At 43.9% G+C, this 24012-nt stretch overlaps 1 protein-coding gene across 2 annotated transcripts; it reads right to left on the bottom strand.

Moving 5' to 3' along the window:
• Positions 1-238: 238 nt before the first annotated feature.
• On the bottom strand, positions 239-23718 carry PLAA (phospholipase A2 activating protein). 2 transcript variants are annotated; one of them, XM_028712169.2, is made up of 14 exons: positions 23477-23718; positions 17910-18103; positions 16829-16929; positions 16598-16718; positions 14486-14653; positions 13363-13498; positions 11270-11439; positions 10346-10503; positions 9997-10216; positions 9076-9147; positions 8050-8115; positions 6071-6172; positions 3242-3406; positions 239-959 (listed from the first exon to the last, which is right to left on the bottom strand). In XM_028712169.2, the coding sequence occupies exons 1-14, from the start codon at positions 23623-23625 to the stop codon at positions 394-396; spliced, it is 2388 nt and encodes a 795-aa protein (XP_028568002.2). In that variant the 5' UTR covers positions 23626-23718; the 3' UTR covers positions 239-393. The 2 variants fall into 2 exon arrangements, 1 of the variants encoding a protein (XP_028568002.2); XR_003704310.2 differs by lacking the exon at positions 239-959 and adding an exon at positions 5520-5652 and having other exon boundaries at positions 3317-3406.
• Positions 23719-24012: the final 294 nt, after the last annotated feature.

The following is a 24012-nucleotide window of genomic DNA, read 5'->3' as shown; positions in this document are numbered from 1 at the left end:
ATTGAGCTACCCCAAATTCACCATCAGATCACATGTCTGTGGCCACAGCATGAAGCACAAAAATGATACATCCACTGTTTCATTCAGAATTTTTTCCCTTGTTTTCCTCCTCTAAAAACGATGTGCGTGTTATGGTCAGGTGCGTGTTATAGAGCGAAAAATACGGTAATTCCAAACACTCAAAAGCTACTGCAGACCGACTCTCATGCATTGCAGCTTTGAAGGATAACAAATTCCGTATCAGTGCAAAAAAAGATTTTATTTAGGTTTTTTTCACTTAATGTCCAGATAGTTAACCCACAGTATTTCTTCTCTCCATTGTTGTAAAATATGAAAAAGTTTATCTTCAGCATAGCCATAGACTTTCAAGTGCTTTTTTAAAAAACGAAACGGTTAGAGCAAGTTAAGCACCAACCTACAGCATTCGTTTACCTTAGCCGGTTCCGATACAGAGGAATATTTCTTAATTTGAGAATCAACCCCCAGAGACTTAGCTAACTGTACAGCATCTGAATCACCACTGATCAATGTCCCAAGAGCCACAAGTAGTCTAAAGATAGCTTCGAGGTCTTGCACAATTTCCATGACTGTGCTGATCACTGATAAGCACTGAGCTTTCCCCTCAATGTTATTAATTTTATGTAAACAGACAGCGTAGTTCAGAGCCAGGGTGGCTAATGCAATGTGAATGTTCTTATTGCTGCTTATTTTCAGCTCTATTGCCTGGGACATTATCAAGTCCCCCTGTGACATCATGAGCTTCTGGCCAACTGGGTGGATAAAACAGTTGCACAAAATTCTAAGGGCCAGCATCTGGTTGGCTTGCTTTCCTCCGGGGTTCAGGAATTGGATCAGGTGGCTGCTGAACTGTAGGCCATCCTTCTCGCTGCAGAAGCTTTCGTTCACGCTGGGATGCCTGATGGATAACCGAAGGATATCGAGCGCTGGAAAGACAATGTCTAGGAACACAGGGAAAACAAGCGACCCCGTTACACTTTGAAATGTTACAGAGCTTTCAGCAGGTCTGTTGTAATAACCCCTATGGGAAAGGTTCGTCTAGCCCAGGGTTTCTTAAAGGGGTCGATACTTGACCCCCTTAGGGGGTCTAAGGGACTGGGCAGGGGGTGAATAAAGACCTGGGGTGGAAACAAGTAATGTTACAGAGAACCAGTGCCCACCCTGTGGAACGCCCTCCAGTCAGATGTCAAGGAAATAAACAACTATCCAACTTTTAGAAGACATCTGAAAGCAGCTCTATATAGAGAAGTTCTTATGTTTAATGTTGGAAGCTGCCCAGAGTGGCTGGGGAAACCCAGCCAGATAGGTGGCATGTTGTTCTAATTGTTATTAATGATGTATAGTAAAAATAATATTTATGAACTCTGAAATAAAGGGCATTAAGAATGTAGAGAGTGCACCTCCCTTGCCCAATGAGGATCTTCTGTGTAGGACAACTGCATCTAACATGGAGGTTCAGTTCTGAGGGTTCTACCTATATAGTGGTGCCTTGGTTTACGAACTTAATCCGTTCTGGAAGTCCGTTCATAAACCAAAGTGTTCTTAAACCAAGGCATGCTTTCCCATAGCAGCGGGGGACTCAATTTACAAATGGAACACACTCAACAGGAAGTGAAACATGTTCTGCTTCCAAGGCAAAGTCCACAAACCAAAACACCTACTTGCGGGTTTGCAGCGTTCTTAATCCAAGTTGTTCATAAACTAAGCTGTTCTTAAACCAAGGTACCACTGTACATGAAAATCAGCTATACACAAAACCTTGAAACAGAGAGCTTAAAAGCTCTTGTTGCTCGGGAAATGCCAAGTGGACCAGACACAAAAAGTTTTTAAGCTCTCCTGCCTTGCCTGCATTTAACTTGTGCAATTTCATCCAACTTTTGTCTTCAACCATGCATGAAATTGCCAAAGTTAAATGTGTGTAAGAGGCCATTGTAGTGTATTTTTTAAAAGACGATTCCACTATACAACGGTATTCTCAGAACGTGCTGCTGTACGAACAGAAAAGCCGGCTAAACAACAAAGAACATGGTGACTCAAGACTCACAAAACCTGCAGCCCAATATTCATACGCTTGTTAAAAGCCCATTAGGCCCATATATCTCATTAGAGAAGATTAAAAAAAAAAAAGTTGTCATTATTTTCACTCGTTTTTCTTTTTCTTTTCCCCCCCACATTTTATCAATTGCCATTACCGGGAATCAAAATTAATAAATTATTAAAGGTAAAGGTACCCCTGCCCGTACGGGCCAGTCTTGACAGACTCTAGGGTTGTGCGCCCATCTCACTCAAGAGGCCGGGGGCCAGCGCTGTCCGGAGACACTTCCGGGTCACGTGGCCAGCGTGACATCGCTGCTCTGGCGAGCCATATGTAAATTATTACATATTGATTATTTCTTAAACTTTTTCATTTATAGTCCTAAGAATTTGGGTTGGGGCTGATGACAATTTTATGAACTCAGCAGTTTGGGAACTGATCTAGCCTGAATTACATCTCTCTATTTTTGGAAAATAATGGAATCCTTAGCATATTTATGTAACTCAGACAACTGAATTACAAGTGTCATTGCTATTAAAATAATAGCAATAGCGATAAGTAGGATAGTCTGAGGATTAAACTTCAGAACTCTAATCAGCATAAAATCTTTGCCCTATGGGCAATGGAACAGCATCCCCATCAGCCACTAATATATTAAACTGACAATCAGCAATACAAAGAAATAACATTATTTGTGGTATAAAAACTGGTGTATCTAAAAAGGTAAAGGTAAAGGACCCCTGATAGTTAAGTCCAGTCGCAGACGACTCTGGGGTTGCGGCGCTTATCTCGCTTTACAGGCCGAGGGAGCCGGCGTTTGTCCGCAGACAGTTTTTCCAGGTCATGTGGCCAGCAGAACTAAGCAGCTTCTGGTGAAGCCAGAGCAGCACACGGAAACGCCTTTTACCTTCCCGTTGGAGCGGTACCTATTTATCTACTTGCACTGGTGTGCTTTCGAACTGCTAGGCTGGCAGGAGCTGGGACCGAACAACGGGAGCTCACCCCATCGCGAGGATTTGAACTGCCGATTTTCTTATTGGCAAACCCAAGAGGCTGAGTGGTTTAGACCACAGCGCCACCCGCGTCCGGTGTATCTAACGAGATGTGAAATAAGGTGAACTTTTCTAACTGCTACCCACCCATCTAATCTGCTGGACCTACTAGATGTCCCCAACAACAATTCCATACCATTTGGCCAGTTAATTGCCTTCCACAAAGTTTGCAGTTGCTGGGCTGTGGGAGCTTCAGAGGAGGTGTTGCAGGTTATAGAGAGCATCTTCTCCAGAAGATCTAAATCATCTTCAGTTAACTGCTGTTCAGCAGGGGCACTTCTGTTAAGTTCTTTCAGTTTGCCTGTGAGACAAATGGGAGATAGTTTGAAATGCTCTATTTGAACCTCTTCACGTTATGAATACGAAAATGAATTCTCGATCCAGTTCAATTCTATTGATGCCTGTCGGCATATTTCATGTCAACCTAGTTGCCTAACGGGCAAATCCCCATTGATAAAACAATTTTGCTTCATCTCAAATGTGCTCCAAAACCTGATTTGCATTATGCACAAACAGTGTGCTCTCTAGGATTTGTGCAGGAGATATTTCCATGGCATTGCTTCACAATTGTCTTATGTTCCTTTCACCACACAAATGTTAAGATGTTTAAGTGAGAGTCTGGAAAAAGTTGTAGAATGAAAGGGAATGTATGAAACATATGATCTGTAGTCCAAAACAATTTAAGATTTAAACCTCAAATCATGAGACAGAGGCTGCAGTCCCAAGGTGTACTTACCAGGAAGAAAGCACCACTAAATTCAGTGTAAAGTACTCCCAAGTAATCCTATTGAAGTTTGGTGTGGAAGATGAGAACCAGGTGTTTACAATATATTCAAAAGCATTTGTAATTGCTTTGAGCTTCTGAAAACGAAACTACAGTGGTACCTCGGGTTAAGTACTTAATTCGTTCCAGAGCTCCATACTTAACCTGAAACTGTTCTTAACCTGAAGCACCACTTTAGCTAATGGGGCCTCCTGCTGCTGCCGCGCCACCGGAGCACAATTTCTGTTCTCATCCTGAAGCAAAGTTCTTAACCTGAAGCACTATTTCTGGGTTAGCAGAGTCTGTAACCTGAAGCATATGTAACCTGAAGCGTATGTAACCTGAGGTACCACTGTTATAGCCCAATGGGAGAGGGAGAGAGAGAGCATGTGAGCAGCGTGCCGAAGTTCTCATTTTCAGACCCTCCAGGATGAAGATATTTGCACAAGTCACCCAGGAGAGCTGCTGCTTAGCAGAGCAGACATTGCTGGCATAGACAGTCAGCCTGACTTGGTATAAGGTTGCTTCATGTGTACCTCATTCTTGAGACTTATAAGTCTCTGCCCTATGGATGCTTCCTATGAGGACTCCCAGCCTGCTCTTAATTTTGAAAGTCTCATGAAAGGTGAGAGGCTCACTAGGTAACCGGTGCCAAAGACAGTACTGCTTGCCTTAAAAAAAATAAACATTAAACTAGGTTCCAGTTTTGGGGTTCCAGAACAGTGACCCAACTTACATGTCAGAGGAACAGGTAAGTATCCCTTCACTACATGCCTGAAAGAACATGCAGTGTGGGGGCAGTTGTACAAGTTGATTGGCACGGCAGTGTTGTGGCACCAGCTGGCACCTGGGTGCCCCACATGCCAGGTGGGGTGCGGAGGGTGAACAAAACTTACCAAGCCAGTGGAGCTGTGCTGCACTGCCTGCCTGTTAACACAAGGGGGAGCGCAGCAAAATGAAATGGCCCTTGGTGGACAAATCCGCCCCCCCCCCACGCTGGCCAGGCTGCCATTAAGCAAGGGGGCAGGGGTTGTGGCAGCAAGGCCAGGCTGGGCTGGACTTTGGGGCCCAGAGACCTCCAGCAGCAGGCAGGCAGGCGGAATGGGGATCCCTGCATGGGAGCGCCCGGCTTGCACCCCCTTAAAATTGTGTGCCCCCCTGCCCCCCCTGCTATGCCCCTGAATGGTACAAATTGAGGATGACATGTGAAATTGCACCCCTCGTGTTATCTGAAGCACACAGTGGAGAAGAGTGCCTGCAGAACCCATGGCAGATTGGGGCATGAGTTTGGTGTCAGCAGCAGGCTTGGGTTACACTAGCACAGGGGTCAGCAAACTTTTTCAGCAGAGGGCTGTTCTTCAGACCTTGTGGGGGGGCCGGACTATATTGGGGGGGGGGTGAACGAATTCCTATGCCCCACAAATAACCCAGAGATGCATTTTAAATAAAAGCACACATTCTACTCATGTAAAAACACGCTGATTCCCGGACCATCCGTGAGCTGGATTTAGAAGGCGATTGGGCCAGATCCGGCCCCCGGGCCTTAGTTTGCCTACCCATGCACTAGCATCTCAGATGATTTCAGGAGTCTATTCCGATATCCTTGCAAGACATTAATCACGTAATACAAATCAATAAGCTTGAAACTAACCTTCCTTTTTAATGCATTAAGAACATAAAAAGGTTTGTACTGTACAGCTTTGCACAAAAGTCCATTTGCCACAAAAGCAGATCCACTGATTATGTTGCTGCTCATTGCTTGCACCCCTTGTCATCTATTCCAGCTGCATAGAAAGGGGAAAGTAGGCAGTGCTTTTAATGCTCCCAGCTACCCAGGGAGGACTGCGGTCAACTGAATACCACGGGGGCAAAATGGCAAGTACATTCGATATATTTAGCAATTGCTCCAGTCCTTACGATGTATCAAAATATTCACTTCTTCTCAACAGGGGGAGATAAGCAATACTGGAATGAGCCTGACCTGCAATATTTCTAATTCACAAGACGCAAGTGGCTGCTTTATTATATTAAAAACACAAATCTTTTGAGTAATCCAACCTTCCTATGTTTTATTTCTCAGAAGTAAAAATAGGCTGAAAATAGTTTCAGGGGAGTAAAATAAAACGTTTTACGGGACTGATGTGTTTGAAGGATTATTGCTCACCCCAATCATCATTTAACAAACCGTATAAATACACTCACCCATTATTTGTGTAGGGTTGGCCTGATCAAAAGCAACAGCTTCCTTCTTTGGAAAATAAATATTTTCATTTTTAGGTATAGTTAATTTGTAGGCACCCGTCCCTAGAAGGGAGAAATAAATTGTTAGAAACTTAACAGTACAGCTTTGCAGCCTATAGCAAGGGGAAAACATTAGCTTAATTGTCACACATTATGTAGCTATTTCAAAGATTGCTAAACCGTAATTTAAATTATTCCATGTCTACAGGTTTTTTTTTATAAAAATAAAGGCCTTGACCAAGTAATTTAATCTAAGGCTACCTCAAACATCTCTCTGCACTCCTGGGAGAAAGTGTGAGATAAAATCTAACGAATTAACTCCTACAGAACAAAACAGCACTTCATATCCTGAGCGTTTCAGCTTTTTAATTAGCTAACACATTTCAGAGCCTTAAGTGGCCTCCAAAATTTAGTTCAAAGGGAGCCCAGTATAATTAATTTTATTAACTCCATTTGTGTTTATCCATGTGCTATTACAAAAGCCAATAGCCACATTTCACACCCTTCTGAGAACAGAGATGGAGAATCTTTTGCAAAAAAATAAAAATAAAGATTAAAGATTTTCTTGTGTAACAGACAAATAAAGGCAAGGACACATAGTGTGTCTCTACTTTCAATTCAGACAAGTCTTTTTCACAGTTCATTTGATTTCGGTATGAGACACTGTTGTCATATGTGGTTCGGGGAGGAAAGAAAGTTGATTTTATCTAGGTTTTCCTTTTTTAATAGCTTCTCTTCTAAGATTGTTGCTGCTTCATGGCGAACAGGAAGGAAAGGAGCTTTTCAAGGCAAAAGGCAGGCAGGCAGGTAAAAAACTCTGGGAGTCTTAGCAATACGACAACTGATAAGTTTCAAGGAGGGAAGCTTTTAGCATTGGTCACCTGTGAGATTTTTGAAAGCTCTCTTGGGTTCAGTAAACCAAGAGAACGTGCGCATGAATAAAATTAACAGCTTAAAACAGATTTGATAGAAAAATTTCCCTGGAGTCTTAATTTACTTGCTATACTTTTATCTCGCCCTTCCTCCAAGGAGCTTAGGGTGGCATCCATGGTTTTCCTTCTTCTCCATTTGGCCTCTCCTGTTTTATCCCAAACAACGGATGCTTCACTCGCCGCTGCCCCAAACACACACACCTCTAGGCTGCTCACTCCATCTCTCCTTTCCTTGCCCTACCTCACCTTACTTCCACCCCAACTTTCCCTTTATCTGAATTTCTGCCGTCTGAACTGCAACCAACTTATCCACAAGCATGAATAAGTGGAGAGAAAGTGTGGTCAGCTATTATAACACTGTGCTTGGTTTCTCTAGTTAGAAGCAGCACAAAGCTTAGCTGGAGTGAAGTGGCAACAAGATGGAGGGGAGTGGGGATTTTGTTATTTTGGGCGAGGAGGAGGGCAGATGTAAGTGACCAGCACCAAACTTTGGCCTACCGTATTTTTCCCCCTATAGGACGCACTTTTCCCCCTCCAAAAATGAAGGGGAAATGTGTGTGCGTCCTATGGGGCGAATGCAGGCTTTCGCTGAAGCCTGGAGAGCGAGAGAGGTCGGTGCGCACCGACCTCTCTCACTCTCCAGGCTTCAGGAGAGCCCCAGTGCCAGCCCCACAAGGTCAGGGGACAGAGGGAGGTGGAACACCGCCATCCCGCTGTCTCCCGAAGTGGTTTGGAGGCTGACGGCGGGGAGACCCCGCCCCCAGCCCCGCAAGCTCCGGGGACAGCTGGGAGGCGCAGCGCGTCTTCCCACTGTCCCCGGACCTGGTCTGAAGGCGGGGAGAAGAGCGCTTCTCCCCGCTGCTGGCCCCACAAGCGCCTGGGGGGGAAATAAAAATTTTTCCCTTTATTTCCCCCCAAAAAAACTTGATGCGTCCTATGGGCCGGTGCGTCCTATGGGGCGAAAAATACGGTAAGTTTTCAAAACTGTGAGACGAATGATTTACTTACCTGTAAATGGATCAGCTCCGCTTGCAGGAGCTGCAGGAGCTGAACCTGGGACGTAGCAACCTGTACCTAAAGAAAAACAGGAACAAAATTGCATTCACATTGCTTAAACGTTCACAGTATGAAGTGTTTGGGTTTAAATTATCATAATAAAACAGCAACAGCAAGCCCACACTCCATTTTTGTAGCTCCCATATTTGGATCCCAACATCTTTGCTCAGCACCAATGGGTTCTACGTGATTTTCACTTCCATTATTTCCAATGTGTGTATACATTGTTTTCCTAAAGAAAGTGCACGGGATTGGAGCCTAAAGTTTCCTGTGTGAGAGAGCCCAGGATTGAGTCTCGCAGGAATCATGATCATAACCCTTGGGCAATCATTACGTGCAAGTGCAATTCGTGTCTCAACTTCTATTCTGAACCTCAAACTCAGGCAGCTGGCTCCTGGAGGATGCTATGGCTCATCCACCACAGTTGCCTTAGTGCCCAGATGAATGGTCGCCATCGAAACCAAAGCCCTCGATTTACTTGCCAAGGAAACGCCTTGCCAAGCGCGATCATCCCCCCCCCCCCTTAAGATGCAAAGTTTTGTGAAACTGCTCTACAACACCCATACTCATCTGAATTAATCAGTACCAAATGATCATTCTTTCAAGACACACCTGTGAAAAAAAGGTTTTACAAAAAAAACACCAAAAAAAAAACCAACCAAGCTACAAGTTTCTGGTCCAAAGTTGCATTTAAATGTCACACCTTTGCTTCTAGAAATGTGGTGCTTTTTCTGTATAACAAGTGCTGGACATTCTAGGGCTCCCCTGGGTGAAGACTAGATTACCCTTCCAACTCTACAATTCTATGATTCTAAGGCACATTTTTAAAAAAGAAATAAAATGATTCTGAGCCAACATCACAGCTTTGCTCCCTGCCTCGTCCATCCGGAATTCCAATCAGCTCCATTTCCCCACACCCAAAACTTTACATTTATGCCCCCAGAAGGGGGGGGGGCTCTGCCATCATTGACACAGTACCTGTAAACGGATCTGCAGCTGGGAGCCCTTCCCTGGACTCTGAGGAAGAACCTGGAACGTAGCGGCCACCACCTATGAAAAGATAAACCGAAGAAAAGAATGTGATCCATAAAAAGTGGAAAACCCAAGAATTACCAACAGTAGAAGAATGGCAAATGAAGATGATGGATTTTTTGGAGCTAGCTGACCTAACCGGAAGAGTCCGCGACCAGAAGGAGGAGGAATATCAGGAAGAATGGAATAAATTTAATGATTGTTTAGTTAAATTTGTTAAGTTAAATTAACCGGAAACAGCTTGCAGATACTTAATAGGCTTAGGATTTTGTTTATGTTAAGTGATGAAATAATATGTTTAATTATATAAGGTGAAGATTTAAGCATGTTAATGTTTAAGTTAAATTTCATAAAAATTGGGATTTTTGAAAACCGTCCTTTTGACATGCAATGAAATTCAACTAAGGGGAAGCGAGGAAGTCACTTAAAGTTAATAACGGTAAATTTCAATAAGGCTATGATTTATGTTTGTTTGTTTGTTTGTTTATAATATTGTGAAAACCAATAAAAAAAATTGGGGGGGGGGGGAGGAAAAGAATGTGATCCAATGCACTCTTATTATTAAAACATGGAGGGGAAACACCCCATTAACTTTGCTCCTTAATGAAGTGCCCATACTTTTAAGAACATGCCACTTCATCCGCTGCAAACAGAAAGGGAAATTATTATTATCACTTCCTACATTTATATGCCACCCGCAGGTCTCAGGGCAGTTCACAAGATAAAATTACAATATAAAGACACAAAAGACATCATCAGTGTTCCGCAGTATGGCCAGGGCCAAAAGAACATCTGGCACGCTGTTCAGCCACATATTTAACAAGGAGCGAGGTAGCAAATTTAGGGCAGCTTGGAGCAATTCGTTACCTGTGAAAGGATCTGAAAATTCCGCGTTCGTGGGTCCCAGCGTTTGCCCTTTGGTGTTATCTATTATGAATTTGGCCACCTGGTCCAGGAACATTGGATTTAGATCATTCTTCTGCAAGAAGTTGTATGCCGTCAGCCAGGGATCATCACTGATGTTGTAGGGCAGCTTGTGAGAGGGCCCGCCTTCATTCACATCAATAGTAAAAACATAGTCGTATTCCTTTTTTAAGGAAAGGGAAACGGCGAGAGTGATTTATTCTTATATATACCATTCCAGTGCACACAGCTCAACGCTAGGTTGGGCTGCCAGGGTTTAAATACTAAACGTTAGGGGTGAAAAATTACTTACCCTTCCTTCAAATAAAACCTTTCCAGACGTCTGCTGTGTGGCTCCTGATGAACCGACAACATCGCCGATCTTCATCCACCTCCCTTCGCCAGCGCTCCACTGATAAGCTTCAACTTTCCCATTACTTTTAATAAGTCTCGTTTGTCCATCTCTCGTACCTTCAAACACAGAGAGGGGAAAATCAGCTGCGGGCCTGGAGAAAATGGTTTTAGTTCAGGGGTCAGCAAAGTTTTTGGGCCTTGGGCTGGTTCACAGTCCCGCAGACACGCATGCGAAAACGCTATTTCCGGCGCTCCTTCCGGCACAGAGGAGGCGTGCGCGGAAGTCTCTGCAGCCAATCAGAAGCAGCAGAAGCCCCGTCAGACGTTCGGCTTCCAAAAGTAGTTCACAAACCGGAACAGTTTGCGACGTTCGAGAGCCAAAACGTTTGGGGAACTAAGCAATTCAACTTCCAATGTACGACTGTAATCCCTAAACAAAAGGGTGGCAATCCATTTAGGGAGCAGAGGACCATAACAACCCCCAGCCAACTCCCTGGAGCTGAAGTGTACAAGTGAACATGCCAAGAACTACATTTCTGAAGATGCTATCCAAAAGGGGAACAATGGGTAAGACAGGGTTTGTTTTACAAAAAATATAGAAAGATGACACACCTGGGAGGCCTTGGAGACCACAAAAAAACCTTAAAATGTTTGAGAGCAGAGTATAATAATAATACTACAGGCTGAGGGAGCTGTCAGTTAAGAAAAAAAACTTAACTGAAAAAGATGGACAGTTTGTAGAGTCTTGGCATCACAAGCAAACCTTGGTGGGGAGGGGCAGATATAGCCTGTGGATTAGTCACTCCTGCCCTAAACCTTTTCTTTTCCAGGACAGAATAGATGAGGAGGGATGCATGTTTGCCTGATAAATTTAAAATTATACCTGGTTCATCCAAATGCTCTCTCCCAGGAAGCTCATCAACACTGATGTCCCCTAAATCAGCAGTTTGAGGATCAATTTTTGCTTGAGAAAGTTCGTTTTCAAAAGCCTGGATCTCCTCCAGATTTGCTGTGCGCTCCAAAGACTCAGTGAACACTCTGATAATGCCATCACTGAAAGAGGAAAAATAATAATTTCATTATCTAGGAAAGAGGTCCCCTGCCCCTACACATCCTATTTCCTTTCTTACTGCTGTCCCCGTCCCCACCCCTCTCTAAGAAAGAAATCCAGATTGCTGACCAGGTTTTATATCATAAGATTGATGCCTCATCTTCAAACCGATCTTCCCCAGGAAGCAAGGTACAGTGGTGCCTCGCAAGATGAAAAGAATCCGTTCCGCGATTCTCTTCGTCTAGCGGTTTTTTCGTCTTGCGAAGCAACCCCATTAGTGGCTAAGAGGATTAGCGCTATTAGCGATTTAGCGTCTTAGCAGCTATTAAAGGATTAGCAGCTAAGCTGCTAAAAGGCTATTAGTGGCTTAGCGGCTTTGAAAAAGGGGGGGAAAGCGGGGGGGGGGGGAAATGGCGAGACTCGCAAGATGTTTTGTCTTGCAAAGCAAGCCCATAGGGAAATTTGTCTTGCGAAGCGCATCGCAAACGGAAAACCCTTTCGTCTAGCGGGTTTTCCGTCTTGCGAGGCATTCATCTTGCGGGGCACCACTGTAATTAATTTTAGAATAATCCAGTGAAATGCATCAAGTTGAGGACCTACTTCAAACTTGTGCGGTCTACGTTTTTTTTAACCCTAGTGTTCATTTCAGTCACTGATCAGGTACAAAACAAGAATGCATGGCCAAACTGTACTCAAGGTTACAACATAAATGATTGGTGTTAACTGATACCGAGTATATAGTCCTGGTCAGGGGTCAGCAAACCTTTTTCAGCAGGGGGCCGGTGCACTGTCCCTCAGACCTTCTGGGGGGCCACACTATATTTTTTTTGGGGGGGGGGGGGAATGAACGAATTCCTGTGCCCTACAAATAACCCAGAGATGCAGTTTAAATAAAAGGACACATTCTACTCATGTAAAAACACGCTGATTCCCGGACTGTCCATGGACCAGATTTAGAAGGCGATTGGGCCGGATCCGGCCCCCAGGCCTTAGTTTGCCTACCCATGGTCTTGGTGATCATTCTGCCTTCCAGTATGCAAGGTTCAGTTTCGAGCTGAGGTGTTCAATAGCTATCCACCCTCCTTGACAATACAATTTGTCATGCGCCTACCTATCCCAAAAATGGAAACAAGGGCAGGATCCTGAGTCAGAGCTGCTTGTTACAACACTTGGAAGTGGTAGAAACAACTGGGCTGAGGCTGGAGAAGGAAAGCATGCTATCTATGTTTTTCTACTTTGTGGGTAGTTTTCGAGTATGTGCTTTCTTTGGGTTGGTGCACAATATTCCTGTTTGGGTTTTTTTGTAACGTATGAAAACAAAACAAACACAATAATGATTTAACAACAACTGCTATGTATCGTCTACCAGAAATTGGCCAGGGATCCACTGGTCAAACTTCTGCCGGTTCCCAAAATGTATGATGGAACTACACATGTGTCTTTAAAACTCTGTTTTGTTCAACAATCTCCTTTGGAGGCAATGCTATATCATAGTTTAGCATAACAAGAATATGTATCGGGCTCACATGTTCCCCTCCTTACGCCTCTACTGCACTCCTCTAAGAGGAGTTTTTCCTCTCGTTTTTCATGCTAAATTGTAATGATAACCGAACCCTCACAAACTGGGTCCAATGTTAACTTTACTGAAAGAAGTCAGCTTCAAACCATAGCATAGGAAACTGGCTGGTTTCAATTAATCATAGAGTTTAGCCACAGTTTAGCCACACTGAACTGTGGTCAATCGAAAAATGGAAGCAGAATCTTCCATTTCCTCTCTGGCTCCGCTCCAGAGAAGAGCAAGGAAGTGTGTGCGCATGAGGCCAGATCATTCCTTCTCGCAGCACAAAAATATCTAGTCGGCCTGCCTTCAGCATTGTGCCTATTTATCTTGATGAACAGATGATAGAAAGCCGAAATCTGAATACCTTGCTCCAACGACAAGGTCCCCGTTGTCCAACACACAACAACACCAGATGGATTGAGCTGGAAGTCTGATTGTCTGTGTGCATTCCCCCTTTCTCCAGATCCTGAGCGATCGGTCTTCGCTAGTAGTCACAAAATCTAAAATAATGCAACGTTCCATTCATTAAATTGAGAAAGATGCAAATGCTTTCTCTACACCAGTGACTCGAATTATGATCATACAAACACATTTAATACACATTACACAAACATAGCAATATATCTTATAAACTAGCTATGATTGTGGCTTTTGGAAAGGACCCCAAAGGTCATGTAGTCCAACCCCCTGCAATGCCGGAATCTCAACATGCTGTCCCCCATCCAATTTGAAACCTTACCATACCCTGCTTAGCTTTGCTAACGTGCTAGCCGTTTTATTGCTGCGCCACTAGTTTTCGCTGTTTCATTGCAAGCCAATGGCTTGCATTTCAAGACTTGCCTGTGCAACTGAAAGCATTTCAGCTCACAGCCAGATATGATCACATGTGCAAAACCCTTCCCCTAGCAGCAGCGCTTGTGCCTCAAAAAGACCTCTCATTTTAAGAGCAGCTTTGAATCAAATCCTTCGGTTTGAAATAGGGGTAGGAAAAAACAAGGAGTCAAAGCCACTTGCCAATCAAACCACTCCATGCTTAGCTAAAACAGAGTGTTATCATTATAGTTTATCAGGTTGCAAAAAAGCTGAAGAAATCTGTTATTTGTGTTTGTGCATAGCACTGACATCCTTTGACATCCTCTTCAGCCGTACATTGCAGGAATTTTCAAACTACGTTTAGGGAAATCTGGGGGTTCCTTGGAATCCTAGGCTTCCTTAGCTGCCAGGTTTTATAAGAACTAAGCAAGCCTGGTCAGCTCTGCACATATACTGAGTGAACCCTCGATTGCAAGCCAAAACAGGGGTACTGTGGCAGATAAATTAATGTGGAGTCTTCTATGGAAGGGAGTTTGAAAACCATTACTCTAGTGCCAGTCAAAGAATTATAACTTACTCAGTTCTAAATCTACTTTTCATTAGAAGGCACAATCCTTTTTATAGCGTGTCTTTTTTTTAATAAAAAAAAGTATGTCTTGAGGACAGTTTCTTACCTTTACTTTGCGGGAAGACCGATATGCAGTATATATAATTGGTGTGGCCATAGTAAACCTCAAGACACTCTCCCGATACCTGCCACTTTCGAATGCTGGCGTCGTTTGCACAAGAAAGAAACTCTGTCTCGCTTAAAATGGCTAAGCCCCTTACACAGTCTTCATGTCCTTTATGAAAGGTAGATAAAACGTAAGTCTCACTGAGAGCCTCTCCACATCTTATTGAAAGGTGATATTCTCTAGCCATGAAATGCTTTATAAAACCATGTTCTCATGTGGTGTACTGAAAAGTAGATCTCACTTTAAAATTACTAGTAGCAAGCCATGTGGTCAGGAACGGGGTCTTGCTACTCCCTGGTCAGTGAGATTGTCTCAAATATAGACCCGTTATGTAAGTATCATTTGTGTAATTGTAGCCTCAGACTCATGACCACTACCTGAGTTCCCTCTTGAAGACAGGAAGCTACGGCTGGCACATAACAAGATGGCTCAGCTTCTGCCCAAGCACAGGCTGCGGGGAAACATTAGACTAGTGGTTCAACATTATGCAAAAACCTAAAAGGCACTGTACCCTGTTCAAAGCATAAGAGCATGAAAAGGAATCTTTAGTGGCACTGCTTACAGCACAGGACTGTCCTATTACCAAAGGCATTTTAATAGATTCCTTTCCTAAATTTGTTACATGTTAGGGCGGTCAAATATTTTTCAGAGGTTAATCATCCACTTTTTAACTGATCTGTTTACATGGCAGTGGGACTACATACACACAGAGCTTGAATACACGTATTGAGCTACTGAAGGGAAAGCAAGGTACATTGTTAATGGAAAGGCAAACTTTATATTCCCCTTCCTTTTCAGGGTGCACTTTCCTTGCAAAAACTCAGAAGCCATTGGCTCTGTCACTTTGCTGTTTCAGGACATCGTCACTGCTGTGCCTGGCAAATGGCACCTCCAAAGAAAAATTACTCTTAACAGTTTTCTGCTTCTGAGCAAAAAGAACTGCCCTTCCTCCCAAAATGGACTTGCTCAGTGTGTTAGCTTTGTACTTTGACCTGAGCTAAGTGTTCAGTTCCAAAAACTGCTCCAGCTAAGTGTCGACAGTTGGCTCTGCTAAGTTTCATTTCTTTACCCCAGCCTAAGTTTCTGTTCTTTGGCCACGCATTAAGTTTCATTTTCTTTTTCAACAAAAGTACTATGAATAGCTCCTGGCTCCTATCATGTGACTGGCTTGGCCCAAGTGATCTACATAACGAGAAGTAGCAACTCCCATTTCCAGACCTTTTCACAGTGAAGAGGCAGTGAAAACCCATCAATGGGACTGTTAATGCTTTGGAATACCTTGACAGGTATATCTAAAAATTCTATCCACACACCCCAAATGTACCATATTCAGATAGCTATTATGCCAACAGCAAAAATCAGCCGTAAAATAAAAACCACAAGGTCTCCAACACTTTGTAACCACAGATTTACAGTACAGTAATCCCTAAGAGCCGCATAGAAAAGTGGGGGGAGGTATTCCATACACTTTTAAAGATTGCAAGCGACAAGGCCTGGCTAATTTCATAAGTGAAAGAATTCCACGACTGCGGGGCCACCACTGGCAAGGCTCACCATTTTACCATATTTTTTGCTCTATAAGACTCACTTTTTCCCTCCTAAAAAGTAAGGGGAAATGTGTGTGCGTCTTATGGAGCGAATGCAGGCTGTACAGCTATCCCAGAGGCCAGAACAGCAAGAGGGATTTCTGCTTCCACTGCGCAGTGATCCCTCTTGCTGGCTTCTGAGATTCAGAATATTTTTTTCTTGTTTTCCTCCTCCAAAAACTAGGTGCGTCTTGTGGTCTGGAGCATCTTATAGAGCGAAAAATACGGTAATTGTCTTCGATTTACTAGCCTTTATTACATGAAGTTAGTGAACTTTACATTTTCTCTTCCTCTAAGCTTTCAAGATAAAGAACCACACTAATTTCTACAAATGGGGTGGGGAAGAAGAAAGAACCATCAAAACCCAAATCCTAGAATAAAACGCAGGCCTCTTTAATTCTCCAGGTGTGGAGGCATATTGCTAAGTTGCGTGTATACACAGAAACTGTTTCAGCCAAGTACCTACCAGTAAAAGTTCTCTCGCATCGACCTGCCTTCCACAGCTTAATAGTTTTGTCAGCCGAACCAGTCAACATTAATCCTTGTTCAGGTAATATCTTCACAGCCCATACTGCTGCAGTGTGGCCCTATAAAAGTGAACAACATGAATGCTGACGGAGACAATCTACATTTTCTGAAGTGCAAATAATCATGATCTGCTGATAATGAACTCTTGTCACCAGCAGAGTTTCTGTACCTGTAGTGTCATCATGCATTTGTCATTCAACCAGACTTTGGCTGTCGTATCCCACGAGCCACTAAGCAGGGTGCCAAACTTCCCAGAGGAGAGGCTGCAAACTAGAACAGAAGATTAAATAAACATCGCCAAAATTCACATTTAATCTACTCCCCGATTTGTGTGAGCGTTGCGTTCCAGGACACTGTGCGCTTGTGTGAAACTGGATCACCCCGTTCCTCCCTTTTAGTGACATCTTTTATGACGTTTCCAGGTCACTTCAAAGTTCAGCGGTTTGCGCATGCGTGCCACTGTGCACATATCAGTCGCGCCTAAAACAGGGGTTGTGTGTAGCTGAGTGAGAAAAGGTGTTCTGATGTGCTAGCAAAGCAAAGCTACAGATTTTGGTCTATTTTCAGACGATACGCCATAGCAAATTTCACTAACCTAATTTTCATCCTTGGAAATACATGAGGTGATGAGAAGCTACCACAAACAACTGGAAAACAGAAGCAGCACTTTTGACTGAAAAAGTAAGGTTCTGTCTTCTCAGCTGTTAACAGATTGTGGAAAATATTTTTCTGTCTTGGCGACACTATCACCAGTCTTTCTTATGTCTTCATTAAACCAACTCCCAAGCCGTATCTCCTACCTCCAGGCCCATTTCCCTAGAGAACCTCTAAGGTGCTAAGATTGGTGGAGTGCTAAAGACACACCTCTTTGCCCTGGCTTTTGACACTTGAGAGGTATATTTCTACGATGCACCTTATTTCTACAATTTCAAGGTTTTTAAAACTGTTTTTAATACTGTGCAATATCTCCTTTTACTATTAATATTGTATTTTAATTATTGTAACCTGCCCTGTGACCATAGTGTGATGGGCAAGTAATAAATTGTAATAACAATAACAATAATAATAATAATATAATGTAACATTTCTAAAGGTCATAATGTTTCAGAAAATAATGCTAACGTCTGCTCATGATAAAACTTTACAAATCAAGTTATTTCTTAGAACACATAAAACCAAGCGACTTTGAGTCATTAAGATTCCAAAAGCGATATGTTGAAAATAAAATTTAAAAATCTATGTATTCTTACCTGTGTTTTTATGACCCTTAAGGACGTACAGAGGTGCAGAGTTGTCCAAAGCGAAAATGCAAATGTTGTTGTCATTACTGCCGGTGGCAATTAATCCACGTGGATAAAGCTCGCTTGGAGGGATGACACACACACAAGAAACAAAATTTGAATGGCCGCTCATGCAGTGCACTTCCGTAAATCCTCTGTTGAGACTGGAGACAAAAAAGAAACCAAAGTTTTTATGTTCCTGTAGTAAGGGAATCCTACCCATTTAAAAAGCCAGGGAAAAATCTATCTGGTATCTAAATGCCAATGTACGTTCTAGGCATAGTGCAAATTTCAAAGGGTGAGTACCCAATTTGCACCACTATAGCCAATTAGATTTATCATTGATCACATTAACACAAGCATTGGATTCATGCTCTCCTAACACCCCATGCATGTCTCCGCTCAGCCAGAAGGCAGAGGTTGGAAGCTTTTGTTTCCATTTCGACTAACTGGTGTGTTATGTATGAACTCATTCAGAGAGGTAGTTAGCTTTTAACTGTATTAAACAGTTGTTGTTGTTGTTGTTGTTGTTATACCATTATTACAGTGGTACCTCTAGTTGCGGACACGATCCGTTCCAGGGTGCCATTCGCACCCCGAAAAGTCTGCAACTACAGCGGTGCTTCTGCGCAAGCACAGAGCACGATAGAACGCTTCTGCACACTTTCAGGTCTGCCGCGTTCGCAAGCCGAAAATACGAAACATGAACCTAACGCAACATGAGGTATGACTGTATTCTTATAGTTCTTTTGAACCTGCTAACTTCAAATCATGGTTAATAATTCTGGCTTGTTCAGACAAACTTTAGTTAAGGCCAAGGACATTCACACATAACAATGAACAAGAGAAATCTTCCAGTCTGCTCTTCATGCCTGCTGTACCAGAGAAAGGGGGAGGGAAATCATGAACAGGAAACTCACTCACATAACGCAAAACGGTGTTTTAGCATTACATCGAAATAAGCCATTGTGTTTAGACTTGGCCATGCATTAGTTGGCATGTCCAACAACTACATTCCGTCAGGGAATAACTGCAGTTATTCCTTTTTCAAAACATTTGTTTTTATGCACAACCTCAGTGCCACTTCAGTTCAAGGTCTCCTCTAAAACATGGCAAGCAATCTAGCTTGATAAAATTGATTAAATTCTTCAGAATGTCTTTGTTTAGTCTAAAAGACTAACCTTGTTTTGACGATAATCATCACTTCTCTGGAAGATTAGTTGTCTTTGTTTTATTTCACTTTAGGCCAACTTAGGAATCTTTACAATAAAATGGTGTTGCAATTCTGTGCATTCTCAGGGTTGCATCCAGTGGTGACTTTGACCTAGAAGAGCCACTGCTGCTTACACCTGATTTTTCCCAATTCCTCGTATCCATTAGCTGTTCCTGAGAGCAGGAAAATGGTATAGCGGGTTCCATTCGGAAGGAGGAATTGGTAAAACCAATTGTGCTAGCCTAAGTAACTCCAGTAATTCAAATCCACCATTATGATACAATCTATATCTTGAAAAATCCCTTCCAAGTTTAAAACAATGAGTGGTACTTTATACATAGGCTCAGACTTCATCTATATCAATTTGTGAACTGGTCTTGACATTTTAGGGAGTTCATTCATGATTTTATGGCCCTGATGAACACAGTTTGGCATATGTCAGAAAGCAACGTTTTCACACAGAAAAGTCCAAGAATGGCCTTAACAGTTATGGAGCTACATAAATAGAGCAAAGGGACATTTGATGGTTTACAACAGGCATGCCCAACTGGTAGATCACTGGCTCCCTGCAAAGAAGCTTGGCTCCCCTAAAAAAAGCTCAAAATGTTAGCCCTGCACCCCCCAAAAACTAGGGCTCTCCCCCTTCCGAAAAAAAAGCTCAACTTTGACCAGAACCCCGCAAAAAGGGCGCGGATCACTGCCAGTCTTTAACTCTGTGACTAGATTGCAGTTTCTTGGAAGCTGGCCACCCCTGGTTTATAATAATTTACCCTAATGACAGCCACACCAGGCCTTGACTTTTTTTGGTAAGCAAAGGTACTGGGTTTGTCCAGATGAACAGCCATTGGTGTTATAGTCTGTGATGGGAATTTCTTTCAGTAGCTGTTTTAAATTCAGTGAGGACCATCCTGTATTATAATATTTTTTAAAAGGTTTAGGGATTGTAGCCTTCGCAACACTGTTGCTTGCTGAAGTCTGTACAGTGGTGCCTCGCAAGACGAAATTAATTCGTTCCGCGAGTTTTGTCGTGTTGCGATTTTTTTCGTCTTGCGAAGCACGGTATCGGGAAAGTTTTGGTAAAGCTTCAAAAATCACCAAAGTCTTTAAAAACCTCAAAAAAGGCTACCACACCGCGTTCTATGAGTTGCTCCTCGAAGTCAAGTTGCAACTGTATTAACGGTGTTAAGAAAAAGGAAACAAACTTGCAAGACGTTTCCGTCTTGCAAAGCAAGCCCATAGGGAAAATTGTCTTGCGAAGCAGCTCAAAAAACAAAAAACCCTTTCGTCTAACGAATTTTTTGTCTTGCGAGGTACCACTGTATTTGCTCTCTCTTACGTTCCCACTTGTAACTCCAAGGTACTTCTCAAGCTGTTCATGTGTTTCGTCCTGCTGCTACTGAGTGTACAATACTTTTCCTGCCACATCCAGACCCCAGCACTAGAATGTTCCATGAGCAGAAGAACCTGATCTTGTCAGTCAAACTGTGGCCCAATAACTCTTGGCACAAGGACAGATAATAAATTATATGCATGTATGTGCATACCATGATAAACACATAGATACACACCTGCATATTAAGCCTACACTAAAGAAGAAAATCAACAATGTGCTCAAAGTGACCTAAGCTCAAATATGTTTTTCACAAACTTATTTTTTTAGCTCGGGGTTCACAACAACTGCAGTCAAACCTCGGATCCCGAACACCTCCATTTTGGAACGCTTCAGCTCCTGGACACCTAAAGCCCGAAAGTAGATGCTCTGGTTCCCAAAGGTTTTTCGGAAGCTGAACATCCGACACGGTTTTCGCTTGAGTGCAGGAAGCTCCTGCAACCAATCAGAAGCTGCGCGTCGGTTGTCTAACATTTTCGGAAGCCGAACTGGCTTCCGAAACAGAGTACGTTCGACAACCAAAGTTTGACTGTACTCTTAAATATTTCCTTCCAAGTTACCAGGCAAAGTGCTTGGAATGTGGAAGAGCCTATTTTTTTTATTTCATTTGTCTAGGCCACTAACCTACGACAACATGGAGATGTGCTTGAAGGGAGACTAGTCTGTGGCACAGCAGGTAACTTGCGAGCACTTGAGTATTAGCCACTTGCGACCAAGTGAAGATGCCTTGGCCGGCCCCTGACATCTCCACCATCTGGAAATCCAACTAATACCAGATCCTGTAGAATTCCATCCATTCTATTTTATCGGCACAATCAGAACGAATTTCAGGAACCAAAATGCTTTTTCTAAGCAGGAGCGGTGAACGTTATAGCTCATTGCTGTCGCTTGTCTTCACTTACCCCACCCCACTGCCCTGCTCACAGTTGTGAAGAATATTCCTACGTTATGAAGGTCTGTGTCACCATTAAGAAAGAGAGGTAGGAATAAGCCAGTATATATGTGGACTCTCCCTTAATATGTGGACTCTCTCTCTTAATCTAGCTCAAGGTTGTCCTCTGAACTAGCCAGATGTTTAACTAAGAATCAATCGCAGTCAGTCCATCATTTGAAAAATAAGACTTTAGAGTCGTCTTGCCCAAAAATGGCATGTAGACATTACATTTTGGCAACTGCAACCTGGGTTTAAGGAGCCACTTGGCCCCTAGCTTATATATCTGAGTTTCTAACGCTACAGGTCACATAAAGAAATAAAGAGCCCATCACTTTAGAAAACCATTTAGATGTTTCAAATCACAAGCTGGCAACTTTCCTAATCTAAACTTGTAAACATGTGGCACGATTCACAACTCGGATAACTACAGTGAGGGGGGGAAAGTATTTGATCCCCCTGCTAAATTTGCCCGTTTGCCCTCTGACGAAGAAATGACCAGTCCATAATTTTAATGGTAGGTATATTGTAACTGTGAGAGACAGAATAACAACAGGAAAAACCCCAGAAACCCAGAAGACAAAAGTCAGAGATTGATGTGCATCGTAATGAGTGAAATAAGTATTTGATCCCCTATCAACAAGCCACATGTCGGAGAGCAAACGGGCAAATTTAGCAGGGGATCAAATACTTTCCCCCCTCACTGTAGGTGGTCCTAATCCCACTGAAATCAAATGGTCAACGCATCACACCCATCAACAGTGTGATGCAGCAGCAAAAAAACTAATGCTATTCTAGGCTGAATCAACAGAAGTCATAGTACCACTCTATTCTGCCTTGGTCAGGCCACACCTAGAATACTGTGTCCATTTATGGGCACCACGGTTTAAGAAGGATGTGTGCAGAGGAGCGCAACCAAGATGATCAAGGGTCTGGCAACCAAGCCTTATGAGGAGCGCTTGAAGGAACTGGGTATGCTTAGCCTTGAAAGGGGGAGACAGGTTAGCCACCTTCAAATATCTCAAGGGCTGTCACATGGAGGAGGGAGCAAGCTTGTTTTCTCCTGCTCTGGAGGGCAGGACTCGAACCCGTGGCCTCAAGTTAAAAGGAAGGAGATACCTGACTAAACATCAGGAAGAACTTTCTGACAGCCAGAGCTGTTTGGAACAGTCTCCCTTGGGAAGTGGTGGACTCTCCTTCCTTGGGGGTTTCTAAGCAGAGGTTGGGTGGCCACCTGTCGTGGATGCTTTAGATGAAATTCCTGCCTAGCAGGGGGGTTGGGCTAGATGACCCTCAGGGGTCCCTTCCAACTCTACGATTCCTTGGAGGCTTTTAAGCAGAGGTTGGATGGCCACCTGTCATGGATTTGAAGCATTTGAAGACAGCCCTGTTTAGGGAAGTTTTTAATGACTGATGCTTTAATGCAGTGGTTCTCAACCTGTGGGTCCCCAGATGTTTTTGGACTACAACTTCCATCATCCCAGAGCTCTGGCCTTGCTAGCTAGGGGTGATGGGAGTCGTAGTCCAAAAACATCTGGGGACCCACAGGTTGAGAAAAGCTGCTTTAATGTGTTTTTAATCTTTTGTTGGAAGCTGCCCAGACTGGCTGGGGAAACCCAGCCAGATGGGCGAGGTATAAACATTTAAATAACATTATCATCATCATCATCATCAAGATTCCTGCCTAGCAGGGGGTTGGACTAGATGACCCTCAGGTGTCCCTTCCAACTCTACGATTCCTTGGAGGTTTTAAAGTAGAGGTTGAATGGCCACCTGTCCTGGATGCTTGAGCTGAGATTTTTGCCTGGCTAGAGATGACCCTCGGGGGTCCCTTCCAACTCCACGATGCTAACTCACCCTCACCCCGCCTCCAAACGGAGCCAGCAACCGAGAGATCCTCCTTTCAGAGGATATCGAAACGGCCAAGGGAGGGCAAAGGCAGAGCAAAACTCCCCTCAAGGCTCCTTCCCTCCTCCCCCCCCCCCTCGCCTTCCAAGACTGACCTGTCGGGCGCCCACAGCCGCGCCGTCCGGTCCCGGGACACGGAGACGAAGGAGCCGGCGGGGAAGGGAGAGCAGCTGAGGCCCCGCACGTCCAGCTCGTGGCCCACCAAGGAGCAGCGAAGCCGGTAGGTGCCCCCCGCGGCGGCCATCGCGAACAGCCCTCGAGCCCCCTGACACAGCAGCAGCAGCAGTGCAGGAGCCCGCCTCCTCCGCTTCCTCTCGCCCGCCCTCCGCCGGAAGCGCCGTCACCCCGCAGAGCGCCGGAAGAGGCGCGACGCCCAGAAGGCACCGCGGAGGGGGTGGAAGGGAAGGACTACATTTCCCAGAATGCAAATGGACGCTTCGGGAGCCCTATAGGGGAGAACCTGGGCAGGTGGAGAGATGAGACTACATTTCCCAGAATGCAAATGGAGGTTCAGGTACCAGCCAGGGTGGCGCTGCGGGTGACGCCAAGATTGCAGGTTCGATCACCGGCGTAGATCACGAAGTTCCCCCCCCCAACCTTTTCGAGCCCATTCTTTAGATTTAGTACCAAA

The sequence above is a fragment of the Podarcis muralis genome, chromosome 17 (assembly GCF_964188315.1).
Source record: "Podarcis muralis chromosome 17, rPodMur119.hap1.1, whole genome shotgun sequence".
Taxonomy (NCBI): domain Eukaryota; kingdom Metazoa; phylum Chordata; class Lepidosauria; order Squamata; family Lacertidae; genus Podarcis; species Podarcis muralis.
The sequence above is the reverse complement of the archived record's forward strand: the minus strand, read 5'-3'. Positions and strand labels throughout refer to the sequence as shown.

Coding starts and splice junctions, on each gene's coding strand:
- PLAA (XM_028712169.2), bottom strand. CDS start 23,625: ATGGCCGCCGCGGGGGGCACCTACCGGCTTCGCTGCTCCTTGGTGGGC. Junction 13,499..14,485: donor GGTCTTCCCGCAAAGTAAAG/GTAAGAAACTGT, acceptor GCATTATTTTAG/ATTTTGTGACTACTAGCGAA. Junction 9,148..9,996: donor ATTTTCAGATCCTTTCACAG/GTAACGAATTGC, acceptor ATCTTTTCATAG/GTGGTGGCCGCTACGTTCCA.